Here is an 18,260-nt window from a genome sequence, read left to right on the forward strand (position 1 = left end):
ATGCTTATTTCAGGATCAGGTAGTATGGGTACTGATGCCTCAGGCGGCGGGAGGCCGGAGCTTAGCTGATTTTGTTGTTTCTGCTTATTTGTTAGCATGACTGAATTTGGATGCTGTTTATGTTTTCCGCTATTTATGATATGATGTTGTTGAGACTGATGTTGGGCATGTTGCCTTATTTGAGTGAGCATGGGGATTGTCCATGACACCTTCTGTTAGTACTTGTAGTTTGGAGTTGTATAAACTGTTAGATGGTCCGGTCTACGTTGTTGTAGTTCCGTGACTAGAGCCACATTTATATTATCTATGTTATGAGGTATTTCAGTTAGCTGTCTTATTGCAATTACATACAGACGATGTTTTATTAATTGATTATTAAGCAAGTTGGTAATGTTAATGGCATCATAATTGAAAAGAAAAAGTAATTCCGCATTTTAATTAAGCGCAGCTTAATACGATATTATGATAACATTACCGGATATATACGGGGTGTTACACATGCAATTTTGAGAGATTATGCAATGTTAAGCTCTTGAAAGAAAACACCATGATACCCTTATATAAAGATCTAAGTCTAGGAACTAGATATCATAAGAGCTTGGACTTGATCTTTATTTTACCATTGCTTGTGTTGCGATTCCATGTTTTGTTGTCCTTCATTATAGCCTTTTTTCTCATAGTTTTGCTCTTTAAATCTCTTCATGATTATTGGCCAAGTTTGATGCTTATTGCTTTTGGATTGTTATCTCAATGCTCTTGATTCATTGCTCTTGGTTTATTCTTTTTGCATTGTTATCACCATGGCTCTTATTTTATATTGTTGCCACTTTATTATCATCAAAACATATCTTTTATCTACATACATAAATGACAATAATGTGTTATGATCATGTGCATTACATATTGTTAGGGGTGATAATTTATGACACGACAAGATACGATTTTGACACAAATGCGAATACACTCAACGCAAAATACAATACAAATAAAAAAAAGAGTCAAAAAAATTCGACATTAACACGACTCACTTATTTTACGGGTTGACATAACACGACACGAATAACTTATCAACCTCAAAATGTGTCATTTATTATGCGAGTTGACATGACACAACACAAATAATTTGTTAACCTCAAAGTGTGTCACTTATTATGCAGGTGGACACAACACAACATGACATGAATAACCTGTAAAAAAATTAACGTGGGTCAATTTCGTGCTAGCGGGTCGACACACGATATGACATGAAGTTTTTTGTGTCAGATTTTGCCAACACACGCATAGCACTAATTTGAAAATGGGTCAACCTGAATATGAATTTTTGGTGTCATGTCGTGTAAAAATTTGCCACCTTTACATATTGCATTTTATCTAATATTTCATGAGAAAACTTATTACAAGTTATGTATTGAACCCATATTGGATCTAGCTACCAATCGGCCTAGTTACAAACCTTAAACCTATAAATACAAGGTTTTCACCCTTAGGTATGTACCTTTCTCCTATTTGCATCCCTCACCTCATTCATATATTTAGTTGAGCATTAGAGTCCTTGCAGGTTTATTGTTCCTTTGTTGCCCATCAGAACATATAGAGGAGCCTCACTCAGCAATTCAGCCACCAACAAAGAAAACTCATAAGCAACATCACAATTCGTCCACGTATTTCTAGATGAACATCTATGCTGCTTGTGGGAAGTCATAGACTTCAAATCCTACCTCCAAAATGGTGAACAAAAGAAGAGTAAACGTCAGCAAGAAAAACATGACATAAGGGAAGTTTACCCCTTATTTGGAAGGCCCTTACCAAGCTATTGGCAATAAAACTCTGAAACATACACATTGGAAAGCCTTTTCGGTGAAAAAATTCCCAGGAATGCGATCAACATGTGAGGATATTATAACTAACTAGGCCAGACTCTTTTATGCCTTTTCTTTACTTATAAATTCCTTTTTATGTTTCCAATTAATAAATAACAAATTTTTTCTAAGACTGTGTGTTTTTCAACGTGTCTACATCAACCCTCAATATGTCCGCTATAACTTTTCAAACACATTACCTTCAAGCTCAGCTAGTCACTGACTTGTTGCGATCTAAGAACTTGCTCGGCTGGGCCACGATCCTGAATGTGCAGGACTTATCAACATAATCCTTAAACCCAACCACTATGTCAACTTAACATGGTTAGGGGGACACCTCCTCAACTAAGGATCATTGTCCCAATGTGCTTAGGAGCTTCCAATTCTCACTTTGAAGGGCTCACAAACCCACGAGACTTACTAGACTTACCACAGTCCCAGTTCACTCTAGGAGATTCCTACGAATTGAAGTATCTAATTATAATCTTGAAGGGCTTCCACACTTAATGAAGGCACACACAAGACAAACTTTGGAAAATAAAATAAGAATGAGAGCATGTAAGTATCATAAAGCGCCATCACATTCGGCGAAAGCACACTCTGGACATACTTCAACTAATAAGAACGACCTACCATATTCTCAATTCACGTGTTGAGAACCTCATGAGCTCAATAACATCCAGTGGTGGAGTGAAAGGGGGCTTAATGGGAAATCGACCCCCCTTCACTTTTAAAACCAAGTATTGGTATTTTTTAGTGCTTGACTAGTCATGCTTAACACGATACCCATTATATTGTTACAAAAGTTGTTTGCTATGTTTTGCCATAATTTTGTTAAAAGGTAATGTTAATAGTATTAGTTTAAAAGATATAAAAATATGAAATATATTAAAAATGTATAGAAGAAGTAAACATACAGAAAGTATATTTAAACATAATAAAGTTGATTATGTTTTCTAGTCAATATCAAATAAATTTGATATCTATCTAAATATCAATATATAATAATTAAATAAGTAAGATAAAAATAATTGAACTATAATTCAAAAATTGGATAAAAAAAATAGATTTAAATATGATAAAATTAGTTTTTTTTTCTTCATTATCTCAAATAGATTTTATGTCTATCCAAATATTAATATATAATATATAAATAAAATAAGAAAAATAGAATTAGGATTTGAAAATTAGATACAAAGTAAATTTAAACATAAAAGTAAATTTATTTTCTAATCAATATTAAATATATCTGATGTCTATTTAAAAATCAATCTCAATATATAATAACTGAAATTGATTTTGTTTTGTAGTTAATCCAATTGAATTGAGTATTTATATTTATATTATTTTACATTTTTTTTTATTTATGTAATGAAGTTTATGTATTATAAGTATTTGTATTTAATTATACAATTTTTTATATTAATATTGAATTTTAAAATAATTATAATTTCCCCCTCCTCGTAAAAGATTTTGGTTCCATCATTGACAAATGACAACATCAACCACGATTTCTACGAAACCGAAACTTCCAAGTAAAATCTTCAAGCAAGTCCAATTAAGGCAAAGAATATAAGTCAAAAAAATAAGCAACCTTTCTTTCTTTTTTTTGTAAACAGCAACCTTTCTTACTATGTAGCGTGAACGCAGAATCAAATGAAAGTATCTTTTTCTTTTTTAAGCATCTTTTTTTTCTTTTTCTTTTTTGTAAGCATCCAACAAATTTGTAAGCATCTTTACGAGATAATATATATATATATATTGGTGAGCAGATAATATATATAATTATCAAATTTTAATGTTGACTCTGTACCCAAAAAAAAGAGAGTTTAATGTTGACTCACGGTCAACTTGAAACTTTTTATTACAGTAAAAATACCTTTTTATTATCTATTAAAAAAACCTTTTTATTATTATAATTATATGTTGCTAAATTATTAATATATATATATATATATATATATATATATATATATATATATATATACAGGGGCATTAACTGTTGATTTTAATGAATCCGTTGCTTATAATTTATTGGTGATACTTATTAATTAATTATTAATTATCAATAATTTACCTTCATCAGATTGACAGAAATCAACAGTTCAGACGGTATCAAATGATCATGTCTTATATATATATATATATATATATATATATATAGATAAATTATTCTATCTATTTTTTTTTTTTGCTTATCTTTATCTATCTTTTTCCAAAACCTTTAGATCATAATCTCAACAACCTTTATTATTTCTCTCTCTTATTTAGATTTTGATCTAATACTGTTGAGGTTCTGATCTAATAATGTTGAAGAGTGGTATAACCTATCCTATATAGATATACATGGCTTTAATATTTCTATAATAAATGTAGGTAAGCTATCTACGTTCACTCTCAAAACGACTTCGTTTTTGGTTGAAAGATTTAAAAATTATAATGATAAAGACTATTATAAAATTAAAATAAATTATAATTATAAAAATATTTTAATTTTCGTCCCAAAATAATATTGTTTTAGGTTCAAACCTAGATAATTTATCTATTGCTGAAAAAACGTGTATATTTATATTGCCTGTGAATACAAACATTTATATTAATAAATAAATCAAAATTACGTTGTTGATATTAAATTTATAATAGGGTAGGGAAAACAAAGAAGAATAGTTTAGGTAAAGTTCTAGTTGGGGATGGAATATTGATTGTTAACAAGGGAAAAAATATGGAAAATTCGTATAAATATGTGGGGTTCCGTGCCATTTTGGAGTGTTGTTGGTAACTACCAGTCCTTTTTCGTCAACACAAGTGAAGAAGTACAGGTGAGGTAGTAAATTACAGTTAGATTTCGATTTGGTTTTAGATTTAGTGGATTTGTGTTTGGTGATGTTGTGTCTCCAAATTTTGTTGGAACAGAAACAGAAACAGAAATTTGGAGACCTACGAATAGAATCGTATTCATATGCTGGTGCTGTTGATGTTGCTGCATGCCTACGCCTCATAGCATTAACGTTATATTGTCGTGTTCAGGACCGACAATAATCTTCTGCGGTTATTAATTTCAAGGTTTCATGTTTTTTTTTTTTTTTTTTTTGTAATTTTTGTTCTATCATATTGTCAAACAATTTCTTAAGGGGAAGATCTTTCAATCTTTGTGCAGTTTTTTCAAACAATCGAGTGTTGTCTTTTTCTTCTTCTCTGGAAAGGGTTTCAGATTGAGTTGTTTGTTGAACAAAAGCTGCAACAAATAACAATGGCAAAGATGGAGAGGTTTCTGTTGGCCCTGCAAAATCAGGGCACAGCAGGAGCAGGGGGACAATCCTTGTTGGGGTCCATCAAAATCGCAGTGTTGCCCATAGTTAAAGTGTTCACCATGTGTTTCTTGGGATTTCTTATGGCTTCCAAGTATGTTAACATCTTGAATGCTAACGGAAGGAAGCTTTTGAATGGGGTATGTATGCATATAATACATATGTAGGTTTTTTGTGTATGTTTTATGCATGTGGTATGTGATCTCAAATGCAATTTTTATTGGTTCTTGCAGCTGGTGTTTTCACTCTTGCTACCCTGCTTGATATTTTCCCAATTGGGACAAGCTGTTACCTTGCAGAAGATGCTTGACTGGTAAGTGGTAACGATGATCTAGTTCCCTCACTTTGAATTTCCCTTTATTATTTTGTATCCACACCACACACACACACACACACACACACACACACACACACACACACACACTAATTCATTGATCTTTCATTTTTTTTTGTGTGTAGGTGGTTTATTCCTGTGAATGTTCTTCTGGGTTCTATATCAGGCTCACTCATTGGTTTTCTTGTTGCCTCCGTCGTCCGTCCCCCGTACCCTTTCTTCAAGTTTACAATTGTACATATTGGAATTGGTAACCCAGTCAACCTGTTTTTCTTTCTTTACATTTGGAATCTTACTTGAATGTAATGATTGTATATGATATTGACTAAATAAAAAAGAAAAATTGGAGCAAATATTTTGAATCTGTGTTTCATGTCTTGGTTTTCCTTGTCTTAAATCATATCGTTGCAAATTACTATACAGGGAATATTGGGAATGTGCCACTTGTCCTGATTGCTGCCTTATGTCGAGACCAATCCAATCCCTTTGGAGACTCAGATAAATGTAGCACAGATGGAACTGCCTATATATCATTTGGCCAGTGGGTAGGCTCTAGATATCTTGTTCACCACTGCATCTTGTTTTAGTCGTTGATATCTTGTTCCTTGACTTATAATTCATTCACTTGTTAAGCAATTCACAATATGTAGGCTCTTTATTATTATTTAGACTAGTTTAGATATTTATATTGTTCTACATATCATATCCCAGTAAAATAAAAACCTATTGCTAATCAGGAGTTATTAATTCTCATTTATCTTAGGTTGGTGCTATCATCCTATACACATATGTATTTAATATGTTGGCGCCTCCTCCTGAAGGCACGTTTGACATTGATAATGAAAGCATTCTCTTAAAGAGTAATTCTAAGAGTGATGGTTTACCTGAACAAGTTCCATTGCTTAATCAGGCAGAGGAGGTCACTTTAACAGATCCAAATACTTCAAAGAAGTGGAAGGTGAGATTGATTTGATACACAGATGTTAAGTTTTCCATTTTTTGTGTGATTTGATGAACTAAAGATGAAAATTGAACAGGTTGTTATTTTATTTTGGGAGGGGGTGGGAGGAAGCATTGTTTCAGTATTTCCAAGGTGACAACTGTCATAACTGTCATATTGGGGATGTGATTTTCTCAAGTGTATTTTCCCTTAATCTAAATCAGCATTTCCCCCTTCTTTTTGCGCTTGTATTGAGTAGATGAAACTTGACCACTGTGCCTTGCAAAGATGGAAATTAGTACCAATGTGTAGTCAGATCATCTTCATGACTATAATGTGTAAAACTTAAGAGTTTATACAACTTCATGTTATTTTCATAGTTATGTTCTCAAATTTTACTGGACATGTATGTTATTTTGAACTCTCTTATGTCCTTCAGGTCCAACTTCCAAATCTTACTCTATTTGGCCTCTGAATTGTTGTTGATGGTTTAATTTTTATATTTGTGCAGTCAAATTTCAACTGAGTGCCTGTTTTAATTATCTCATTTGTATTTCATTCTTTCTTGGATACAATGTTTCCTCAGGTGAAGATTAAAGATTTCTTAGCCCACCTATATGAGAAGTTAAAGCTTAAGCAAATTCTTCAACCCCCTATCATTTCATCGGTAAGCTTCTCCTTATTGCACCTATAATTAGTATTTAGTTTTTCTCATTTTATATACTGCATTCTCTTCATTGCTTATCTATTTTGTGTCGGTGTGTGTGGTTGGAGGTCTCATCTTACTTGTCCTGATAGGGTTATCCAATTTGTGTATGATATGTTTTCTGCAATATCTGGTAGAAGAATTAGAGAAACAAATTTATGCACTAAAAATCCAGATTTCCTGTAGAGGCATTCTGTTAGTGTCCAGTTTTAGGACCAGGGCAACCTGGTCAAGAAGAGATTAGTTGTTTAAAGCATAGAGGAGAGTGGCTCTAAACTTTTTTCCCCCTCTTGTGCTTACCTTTTTCTTTTCCGCATTTTACTTCTCTGTATCAGCAGTATTAATGCCGAGTCTTCTATATAGTTTAAAAACACTAGGAAATACCTGTATAGGTTTACCTACTTTCATAATAATGAAATGCCCAGAGCAATGAGTTTGTTTAACTAGAAGTAATATTTGTGAACTAGTCTACTGGTATTTTGGTAAACAGATCATTATTATGTTAATATATTAACAGAATTGATTTTGATTGAGGTACTGCACATCTTTTGCAGATTCTAGCCATGGTACTTGGTGCAGTCCCATTTCTAAAGCAACTGATCTTTACACCTGATGCTCCGCTGTTCTTCTTCACTGACAGCTGCATCATTCTTGGGTACGCCCATTTAATTTTTAATAAAGTGGATGCTTTTACGTTAATATAGTTTGTGCTACAAAATTTAGTGTTTTTATTTTATTAAGTATTCTAATCTATTGAACAACATACCAACTTTTAGGATATAACATTTTTTGTGTGCCATGGACAATATTTTTGAAGGGTAATAACATATTGGCACTTATTGACACTTTAATAATTAATAGTACAAATCCTTAGTTTTGAGGGCGAGCCTTGAAGCAGTGGTAAAGTTGTTTCTTGTGACTGGAAACTCATGGGTTCGTACAATCGACCTTCTTCTCTGGGAAATAACCTCTTTGCAAAAATGTAAGGGTAAGGCTGCGTACAATCAACCTTCTTCTCTACCCTCGCAAGGCGAGGAGCCCTGTGCACCTGGATTTGCCCTTAGTACAAGTCTTCATTTAAAAGTAATATGGTTTTGGCAGTTGAACTAGTTTCTTTGGGAAATCGAAGCAACAACATAGTAAAACCTTTACTATCAAAAATAACAAAGAGTAGATCTGTAAATGACTGATAGTTTCACCTATTCTTCTTCTTTTGACTTATAACATCAAACTTTGGTTTACAGCTATATAAGCATTAAGCCTTTCAAGGTTAATATTTTCTTTCTGCTCATTTATTGGTATAGAAGAAGATATCTTATCCTTCTCCCTCTTACCCTTCCTCTTTTCTCTCTGTTAGAGATATATAAAATCATTAATGTAGCATCACCCGCCAGTTTAAACTTTTGGGTTGAAATGGTTCTTTACCCTCTGAAATCAACATTAACATCAACAACACTTTTATCCCAAATTAAAATAAAATAATTTATTTATTTTTAAATATTTTCAGGGAAACATTTCAATCGTGGTTATAAAGCAACCCATAAATAGATAAACTTACAAAATATTTGTTTTGGAGCTGAGTCAGAGAATTTTAGTTTTATAATACCGATATCAAATTATTATTTGTCAAGCAGAAATCATTTAGGGATACTTATGAAGCTATTATTGGTGATCCTGTCTAATAGTTCCTTTGGTGATCAGGGGGGCCATGATTCCTTGCATTCTGTTGGCATTGGGAGGCAACCTTATTGATGGTAATTTTTTGTTATAGTGGTCTCATTATATTTAATCAATGTCACTTATCATGTTTGTCAGAGTCAAATGATCTTTTGACTAAAACATTTAAATGAATCATGCTTGGCATTTTGTCTTGGTTGCAGGTCCTGGAAGTTCCAAACTTGGTTTTAGGACAACTGCTGCAATTATTTTTGCGCGGTTAGTTTTAGTGCCTGTTGTTGGACTTGGCATTGTCATGTTGGCTGACAAGCTTGGTTTTCTACCCCCTGATGATAAGATGTTTCGATTTGTCCTACTCCTGCAGCATTCAATGCCTACATCTGTCCTTTCAGGTATAGCACACACATCTATCCTAGTCCTTATCCTCACTTGTAGACATTTCTGAACATTTTCTAGGGGTTCAAAGTACAGGTTCTGTTTACCACACACATAACTGGCACAACACAGGTTTTTCTGGGTGGCCGTGGGTTGAAAATTGGGAAATAGTCGCTACTTTGGCCTTTTAGTCTCAAGTTGCTCTAAGGATTTTTCTTATTGGTAAACAAGATTGTTGTTATATAATAGTTAGTTAATAACAAAAAATGTTAAGCTGAACTTTATATGGACATGAGTTTTTTTATGTGTTGGTTTTTAGGCATAAATGTTTTACTTGTTCACAGGTGCTGTTGCTAATTTAAGAGGTTGTGGAAGGGAGGCAGCTGCTGTACTGTTCTGGGTCCATATCTTTGCTGTAATCTCAATGGCAGGATGGATTGTTCTATATCTAAACATACTATTCTGAGACTGAAGAGAGCTATAATGGTTTTATAGTAGTTTTGTAATTTAATCCCATTAATTTTGTCTAGTGCAGAAATACTAATGTTTTGTCTAGTGTGCCTACATATGCTAATCATGGTCATGATGTCTGCCGTCTACTGATTGATGATGTTGATTAGAAGAAGAGCTGGAAAACTTGTTCCCTCTTCAAAGTTTAATGGTTATTTTAAATCGTAGGTCTAGTTACTATTCCAAGCTGGTTTGGAGAACCCATTCTCTAGCAATATACTGGAATATTTTCCCAGTTCATTATTAGGATAGAGACAAAAGGAATCATCAATAATTATATTCACATGCCAGGCTTGAATATGTTCACATCATTGTCATTGATTTGATTCCTAATCTTTTCAAAACAATTTTTTACATGAAGTAATGGGGCCTGGGGCTGGGGCTGTATATAAAGTAATGGAAATTTTTATATCAACAATTTTTTGAGAAATAAAAAAAATAATCAATAAAGAAATTGAGATTCACATATAGATATAATAGGGTAACTAAACAAAAAGCAAGTAAATCTATTTTGTATAAAGGACATTGTTCTTGCCCTTGTCAGCGTTGATCCACTCCATGAGCTATTAAAGTAAATCTATTTTCTTATAAAAAAGAAGTAAATCTATTAAAAGGCTATAACAAATTTTAATTCACGTGGAGTTATATCCAAAAATTTCTGGTAGTAGTGACAAAACCTGCCAAACGGAGAAATTTTTGAAAAATTTGCAGTAATATCAGCTAACAATGTTCTTATGATAATGGTGCTTCCCAACCTAAGAAAACTTTAGTCAATAGTTTAAATGAATTCAGTCTAACACAGAAAAACATCAAGGATGGATCATCAAATATTCAGGCATTGGGTCCTCGAAGCACACAAACCAGGAAAAAAGAAAACAAGAACAAGAAAAAAGACCATGCTATAAGGTATTACAAACTTAATATTTACATGACTTCTGAAATTAGTGAGAACAAAAAGCACGCCATGAATACTAAGTCAGCTAAAAATTTCATCACAAGTGGCCATCATTAGGCATTATTGATGAACAATTGGAGAAGTACTTATACTTAGAATGGACACCACCATCTTCTGTTTCTACTCTCCCTTTGGTTTGGGGAGGCAAATACCACATGCTGATTTTGCCCAGACAAGTTGCGACCACCCAGATGTCCACTCCCTTCAATCTGTGAATTGTTACCTAACCACAAGACAAGAACGATGCCCACTAGACTAACAATTGGAGCTGCAGCAAGATAAAACCATCTTCCTCTACCACCTCTTGCTGCAGAAGAATTCATGGTAGAACCCAAGCTCACAACTCCCCTATGCTGTATTCCACCTTGACTAGTACCATCCTCTTCACTCACTTCAGCTCCATCGGAGGAACTATCATCCATCATATCTAATTGCTGCCTCTCATGAATCATATCTATACTACCAATATTCTGCTTTCCTTCTTCATAATCCTTATCATCAGTTGGAAGCTCATAACGACAAAGAGGGCATGAATTTCTTGCCCTCAACCATGGCAAAATGCAAGATGCGTGATATAGGTGAGAGCAGGGAAGCTGATTGACTTCAGTGCCAGGGGCCAAGACATCCTTGCAAATGGCACAAACTAGCTCGCCATGCTTCTCATGTTCCTTGCCAATGACTACACGGGGCAGATTATTCACAAAAGACACAGCAGCAGGAGGTGCTCCTCGTCTTGAGCTGTCATTTTCAGCAAGATGCTCAAGCAGGTCTTCAAAGCGTCTAGCATCAAGATAATCCCCCGAGTTTGCTCCATGAGGTAAATCAGCATCCTCCAAAGTTTGCCCCATGAGATAATCCCAATTTGAGGTGAAAACAATTTGAAGGCGAGCAGTGGCTACAGCTTCCTCATCCTCAGCTAGTTCCATTTCCTCCTCTTCATCCTCCTCCTCCTCCTCTTCTCCGTCTTCATCCTCTTCTTCCTCATTGTCTTCCATATCAGAGTTCCATTGGCTGAGGCCAGCATGCATTGGATCTATGTCAGTGTCACTATCAAACTCATCTCCCACATCTAGTAAATTAAACATTCCCGTGCCTACAAAACTGTGTCTATCCATAGAGATATCTGAGTCACCTCCATAAGCACTGAACGAGAAAGAATCAGTCTCGCCATGGGGAACCCTATACCGTCTAAGACTCGCACTTGATTCATTTTCACCATAAAGAGAGCTCCAATTATCAAAACCATCACTGTCGGTATCAGATAGAACCTGCCCCCAGCTTCTAGACCCACCAGGGGTAGTATGTGTACTAGAATACTGCAATGACCAAGCAGGGGAGTCACCATCTACAAGTTGATCATCCTCTGCAGATGCAGTGGATTGGTTTTGCCCCATAGTATTAACCATATAGGGGAGCTGTTGTGATAACATATTCTCAACTGATTCAGAACTGTTGTGCCTGAATCTTCCTCTAAGCCTCCTTTGAGAGCTTTGAGAAACAGTATGATTCCCAAAGTCTTCAAGTAATAAAAATTTACAATCACCACATACGCCACTGGTTGAAAGATCACTTGTAATCTCATTATCAGGTGATAGGGCCTTTTGGCAAAGAGAACACACTGCAACCTGGACAAAATCAGTGTCCCTGTGAACCCGTGAAGTAGACAGAGACGATACAGATGAGAAATTCTCAGAATTCGCAGCCATCTGAAACCAGGCAAAATCCAGATTATTAAAGATAGCAACATATAGTCAAAACAGGCAATCAAACAAGTTAGAAGATGTCAATAATGTGGCATCCAAATTACGCATCAACAAGCCATAATACTAATACTTCGCACCAGGACCAATAAAGGGCAACCTGATGCTATAAAGCTCCTGCTCTGGGCAAGGTCTACGAAAGGGCAAGACCCATTATATGTGTCTACAGTAGCCATCCTTTACCAGAATTGAACAGAACATGCCAACACTAACTAGGACCAATCTAAATCTTAAAATCACACAACACAATAGAACCACCAACATAATAAAATCATGTGAGTTGAGCTCATAGAAAAAGGTAAATTAGATCCTTAGCATTAATCAAGTATCAAATGTGATTAGAGAGATTGTTAATTACTTCAATTTCAAATTTTCAGCTCTATCTATCTATCTATCTCTCTCTCTCTAAACCACCTACAGAAGTACACATAACAATGATTGCATTGTGCAGCAACAGTGGAAGCAAGCAATCGAAAAAAGAAACTAAATTGCTACAACTATGAAATGCCCAGAAGATGAAAAGCGTTTATTAGAATGAGGGCAATGTGGGAATAGCGTAAAGGATGAATTTTTAACACGAACAGATAGCATCAAAATTGTGTATTGATGTCAGAAGCAAAAAAAAAAAAAAAAAAAAACATTAAAGAAAGAGTGAGAGAGAATGACCTGAGAGACTCGCGCGAACACGATGAAATTTGGATCTCCCAAGGAACGAGAAATTAGGGTCAGATTTGAAGGAAACACAAAAACACGTCGAATTTGAAGTTAAGCATTTTGATGGAATGGAATGAATTGGTTGCAGAAGCACAAAAACACAACTTTTTCTAACAAATTCTTAGCCAGCGACTTCGCCTCGTCAACATAACACACGCACACCACGACGACGACGTATTTAATTTTTTTTTTTTTCTCTTACTCTTTTACCATATTTTTACTGTAGATGCAAATGGGACTTACAGTTAAGTTTATATTAGATAAGATTTGATTTATTATACATATTTAACTATAGGTAGGTTATTGTAACAATCAATTAAGATTATTATTAATGTTAATGCCAATCAATTTCACCATTAGATCGATTATGTTGATCCAATGATTATATTTATTTTCATCTTTCTATGGTTATGATTCCTCATATTTAATGTAAAAGCATTAAATATGAGGAATCATAATCATATAAAGATGAAAATAAATAAAAATATTAAATATGGAAAATTATAACTATACAAAGATGAAAATAAATATAATCGTTGGATCCACATAATCGATATAACGGTGAAATTGATTGGTAGTAACACTAATTAGTTGTTACAATATCCTACCACATTTAACTCAAAAAAAAGCCTATTTAAAAAGTAGAATATAGACCTTCTTTTATCTGCCAGACCTATAAGCTTACTGGTTATAAATAAAATAAATAAATTATTATTTTAATGATTATAAATAATAAAATAATATTATTTTAATTATTTTTCTTAATTATTGAATGACGTTTAAACATGCTAACAGATCTAGGCTAAGACTTTTGTTTTTTAAATAGAGGTCAGACCAAACTTATAATTTGGACATATACGAGACTAATAAATCAGACCAGGTTTAAAGTATTTTACACATGCATAACTTATTTAAGTCAAAGTCTAATCCAGTCCAACCTATTTATACCTCTAATTATTATTTACAAAAATATTTTTATATTTTAATTTATTGAGTAAATACCCTTTTTGGTTCCTAATAAAAAATACGGTCCCCACTTTAGTCCCTTACAAAAATAAATTAGTCAGTTAGTTCCTCACAAATTCAAAGTAGACCCATTTAGTTGAAATCGTGGTCCCTCACAAATTCAAAAAAGACCCATATTCGTCCCTCAAAAGGACTAAAATGGGTCCACTTTGAATTTGTTAGGGATTAACTGACTAATTTATTTTTGTAAATGACTAAAGTGGGGACCGTATTTTTTGTTAGGGACCAAAAAGGCTGTTTACTCTTATTTATTTTTTTAGATATCAAAATAACTAATTTGGTTTCGGGTTTAAATCTTTCTGTTCTCACAAATTGTGGTTCGTAGAAATACAATCCATTTTTTTTTTGGGTAAGTATAATCCATGGGAAATATTAATCTTATGTGATAGAAGATAACAAATCTCTCCTACACACTCAAAAAGACGTGGTACCCACTTTAAAATCTTTTTTTTTTTTTTCTGCGCAATGGGATCCACATAAATTTGTGAGTGTAATATGAGATATCTTATCTCAATGTTGAGTAAGAAAATATAATCCCATAATCCATTACCTTTTGGGCAAATCATTTTTCGACTCTAACTAGATCGTCACTGAACCAACAATTCTCCGGTAATTTTTGTTTTCAGTTGAACCAATATAGTATTTGAAAACGGGAATAAGCTATGGTATGTGGACTTAGTTTTTGTGATGTAAGTTTTTTTTTTTTTAAATCTAGCTTGACTGCAAGACTTATTTAACAAACATGTTTATCTTTAAATAAGTTAACCAATCTTTAATTTAAATTAAATAGAGCAACAAGTCTTAAGTAGACCAAAAACAAAATCACGAAGGTCACCAAAATTAAATTAATAGTAGGATTGAAAGCATTAGAAAATCAGCAAGGATACACAACTTACATAATAATTTGAGATTTCTAAGCAAAGAATAGAAATGAATAATTATTCTTTCTTCAACCCAGCTTCTGGAAGTTTTTGTTTTCACATTAAAATCACTATTCAAAATGCAATTTTCATAGTTCTTATGTTGAACAAAACACATGGCATTCTTTCTAAGTAACAGATGATCGAAGTTTACTTAAAAGGAATTTCTAGAAATATGGTGTCAGTTAATCAACATCACTGTAAATTATAAGAATTTGTTTGCAAACTCAGCAGTTTTTTTTTTTTGGATGATTTTTAAAAAAACCCTCAGCAGTTTTAGGTGGTGGCATTTTGCTTCTACTTTTTGTTAGGACCAAAACCCCTTTGAGTCAAAAGTTTTATAGTATGTTTTGATGATTAAGAAATTAAGGGAAGGTTATATTTACAAACTTTTTATTTACAAAATCTTACAAATTACATTATATCTGACCGGTCATACACTCTTGATTGAAGTCTGACAAGTTATACTTAGTATAGTTTATAAGTTTGTAAGAATTTTTTTTTATAAATATAGGGTTCCCTTTTTGTCATTTGACATGACAAGAGCACTTTCCTACACACACAAATCAAGTGTGGGTCCCACGCTTAAAAAAAAAAAGTCAGACCAAAGTCAGGATAGGACGCCGTATCCTTAGGATAGGACGCCGTATCCTTGTTGCAGGAATGAACAGTGTCATTCCTGCAACATGATTCTTATATTTCCCATAAATATAACCTTCCCTGTATTGAAAATATATACTTAAAATGCTGCCTACTTGTGTTATATTTGCTAAAATCTTGTAGTAGGTGATACTCTTGCTTTTTAACTGGTTTATACACACTCCTTCATTGATTTTAAGAGCTATCTATTATCATACACACTCTTGCTCTTTTTGTTTAAGTGTCTCTTTGTTAAGCTGTCTCTACTCTTAAATCTTTCATTCATGTTATTTTGTTATGTTTCTCATCTCTGATTTTGGTATTTACAAGTTAAAAACTAAGTTTTCATCATGACTTACTCAACCAACTAAGGTTTAGGAAACTTCAGCTTCTACAAGATTGAATCTGTTTGAATCCAACTTTGAGGTGTGTGTTTAATTTTATAAGTTTCAAAAAGTGTTTTGGAAAGCCATCCATTCAAAGTTTTCACTCAGTTATATCTGTTAGTTAAATTTGATCAAGTTCAGAAGAGTAATAAGCCAATCTTCTTAGCTATGTTCATATTCTATTTTAACCCTTCTTAGCTATCTTCTGTGTTTGCTGTAATCCTTCTCAACCCCTTTTTCTTGTGTACTTGTCACTTCACTTTTCACAAAATGGCAAGCCCAATACTTGCACCATTGTTAGAGTAAGCTGGTCTACTTCAATACCATGTAAAGAACCAAGTTAACTCTAATACTTAAGGTATTAGATGAGGCTATATTAATGTTTTTATCAGTGTTTTAAAATTCCACCCCACCTCGGGGTTGACCCCTCCGGGTCACTGACTCTCTTTCTCTGAGAGTTCGGGTTAGTAGTTAGACCCTACTTGCATGTTGACCCCTCTAACCCCTGAAACATCCCGGTTGAACCCTTGACTCCCGGGTCATAAGGGTCAAAGGGTTACTGCATTTTTTTTTTTAAAACTTATACACAAAATGAAGTCATTTGATGTGTAAAAAAAAAAAAAAAAAAAAACTCGTTGTTGCCTAGATTTAGAACTAGACCTGAAATCTGAATCATTCTTCTTCTTCTTTCCCGATCTTCTCTCCCTGACTTAGACTCGGTCTTCCTGTTCTAGTGATCTCTTCCACCGTGCTGGTTCTTCTTTCTCCACCGTTAATTTTTCGTGTCGCCGTCTTTCCTCCACTATTATCTATTGAGTAAGGGATCTTCTTTCACATACTATTTTAGGAGCATAAGAAGAACAAGAAGAGCCTGAATTTGATGATATAACTTTTCATTAGCTCCATTGGAATATGTGTTTTATACTTTGATAGTTTGATTAGCTTGTGAATATTGATTTGTAGATGTAATTGGTTGAATTATGTTAACTATATTTTGAATCTTTAATGATTGGTGGTTTGATTTTTTTGAATGTTTCATATAGAATATATATTTATATTTTTTTAATGTATAAAATCGACCCCGTGACTCCCCGGTTGAACCCGTGACCCCATGACTCGTCCGGATTTTTAAACACTGGTTTTTATATTATATTTCTCTAACAAAGGAGAAATTAGATTGAGCAAAATGCAGTGATAAAAGTGGGATACACACTTAGAAGCATGAATATTTTGATCAATTTCCCTTTTTAATTTAATTTAGAGCAATCAAATTTCCAAACAACCAAATGGTAGGGAAGAAATGTTAAACTAAATATTATATTCATAAGCAGATGGCTACATGCTTGTTACATTCATTGACTTATAAAATAATTTTACAGATTATCAAGTACAAAAAACTGACATGGCCTAAATTGCCCAAGTCATGAATCTGAAGGAAATTCACAAAACAAATGGAAAAAGACTATACCATATCTAACCTAGACTGCTTGCTGCACATATGGAAATAAATAAATGAAAATGAAGGACCATGCTATATTAGAACTACTCAACCAACAGAGAATATTGTGATAAGAGGTAGTCACACTAACCATGATATCTGTCAAGACATATAAGTGGTAAGCATATGAAACTATGCTAACTATCAAGACATGTAATGGGAATTATATTGTACCTTTCAAAAACAAAGAAAGGCATAGGAGACACCAATTAACTCTCAAATATAGAGTTTTTTTTTTTGGCTTCAACCTACAGAATTTCATAATAAATGAAAAAAACAAAGGATAAAAAAAAAATAGAGGCAGAATGGACAAGATTTCAAAACTCTGATGCTAACAACATAAAGAAAAAACTGTTGGGCCTCATGCTTACTAGCCCTTTTTCTGGGAGTACATGAATAGAGTGATCACAAATGACAAAACCTCTTCAATGGCAATTCAAATGATTCCTTGAAAACTCAGTCAAACATTTCCTATAGCTTCCCTAACTATTCGTTTTGAACTGTTGTCAGAAATATGCCTGGCCTCAAATCTGTTGTGTCAGCAGAACAAATTATTTTTGTAATATAATAGGGCTTATCTAGTCTCATGTTGCATGAGAGAAGAAATCTTATGTTATAGACACACAGTGATGGGACCCACTACCTAAAAAATA

At 33.5% G+C, this 18,260-nt stretch overlaps 2 protein-coding genes across 4 annotated transcripts; one reads left to right on the forward strand and one right to left on the reverse strand.

Annotated features, from left to right (window-relative positions):
- Nucleotides 1-4,543: 4,543 nt before the first annotated feature.
- On the forward strand, nucleotides 4,544-10,020 carry LOC133317629 (protein PIN-LIKES 6). Of its 3 annotated transcripts, none has more exons than XM_061519488.1 (12): nucleotides 4,544-4,678; nucleotides 4,773-4,922; nucleotides 5,017-5,307; nucleotides 5,401-5,480; nucleotides 5,627-5,751; nucleotides 5,925-6,046; nucleotides 6,265-6,459; nucleotides 7,028-7,108; nucleotides 7,702-7,802; nucleotides 8,849-8,901; nucleotides 9,028-9,216; nucleotides 9,544-10,020. In XM_061519488.1, exons 3-12 carry the CDS (start codon nucleotides 5,110-5,112, stop codon nucleotides 9,663-9,665), a joined length of 1,266 nt encoding a protein of 421 aa, XP_061375472.1. In that variant the 5' UTR covers nucleotides 4,544-4,678; nucleotides 4,773-4,922; nucleotides 5,017-5,109; the 3' UTR covers nucleotides 9,666-10,020. The 3 variants fall into 3 exon arrangements, with proteins under 3 accessions (XP_061375472.1, XP_061375473.1, XP_061375471.1); XM_061519489.1 differs by having other exon boundaries at nucleotides 4,607-4,683; nucleotides 7,034-7,108; XM_061519487.1 differs by having other exon boundaries at nucleotides 4,610-4,683.
- Nucleotides 10,021-10,539: 519 nt separating this feature from the next.
- On the reverse strand, nucleotides 10,540-13,218 carry LOC133317631 (uncharacterized). Its single transcript, XM_061519491.1, has 2 exons — nucleotides 13,091-13,218; nucleotides 10,540-12,370 (listed from the first exon to the last, which is right to left on the reverse strand). Exon 2 carries the CDS (start codon nucleotides 12,368-12,370, stop codon nucleotides 10,757-10,759), a length of 1,614 nt encoding a protein of 537 aa, XP_061375475.1. The 5' UTR covers nucleotides 13,091-13,218; the 3' UTR covers nucleotides 10,540-10,756.
- Between the last annotated feature and the right edge of the window lie 5,042 nt (nucleotides 13,219-18,260).

The sequence above is a fragment of the Gastrolobium bilobum genome, unplaced genomic scaffold (assembly GCF_033153095.1).
Source record: "Gastrolobium bilobum isolate Gb01-03AN ecotype WA unplaced genomic scaffold, APGP_CSIRO_Gbil_v1 utg356, whole genome shotgun sequence".
NCBI classification, from domain to species: Eukaryota; Viridiplantae; Streptophyta; class Magnoliopsida; order Fabales; family Fabaceae; genus Gastrolobium; species Gastrolobium bilobum.

Coding starts and splice junctions, on each gene's coding strand:
- LOC133317629 (XM_061519488.1), top strand. CDS start 5,110: ATGGCAAAGATGGAGAGGTTTCTGTTGGCCCTGCAAAATCAGGGCACA. Junction 6,047..6,264: donor ATATATCATTTGGCCAGTGG/GTAGGCTCTAGA, acceptor CATTTATCTTAG/GTTGGTGCTATCATCCTATA. Junction 7,109..7,701: donor AACCCCCTATCATTTCATCG/GTAAGCTTCTCC, acceptor CATCTTTTGCAG/ATTCTAGCCATGGTACTTGG.
- LOC133317631 (XM_061519491.1), bottom strand. CDS start 12,370: ATGGCTGCGAATTCTGAGAATTTCTCATCTGTATCGTCTCTGTCTACT.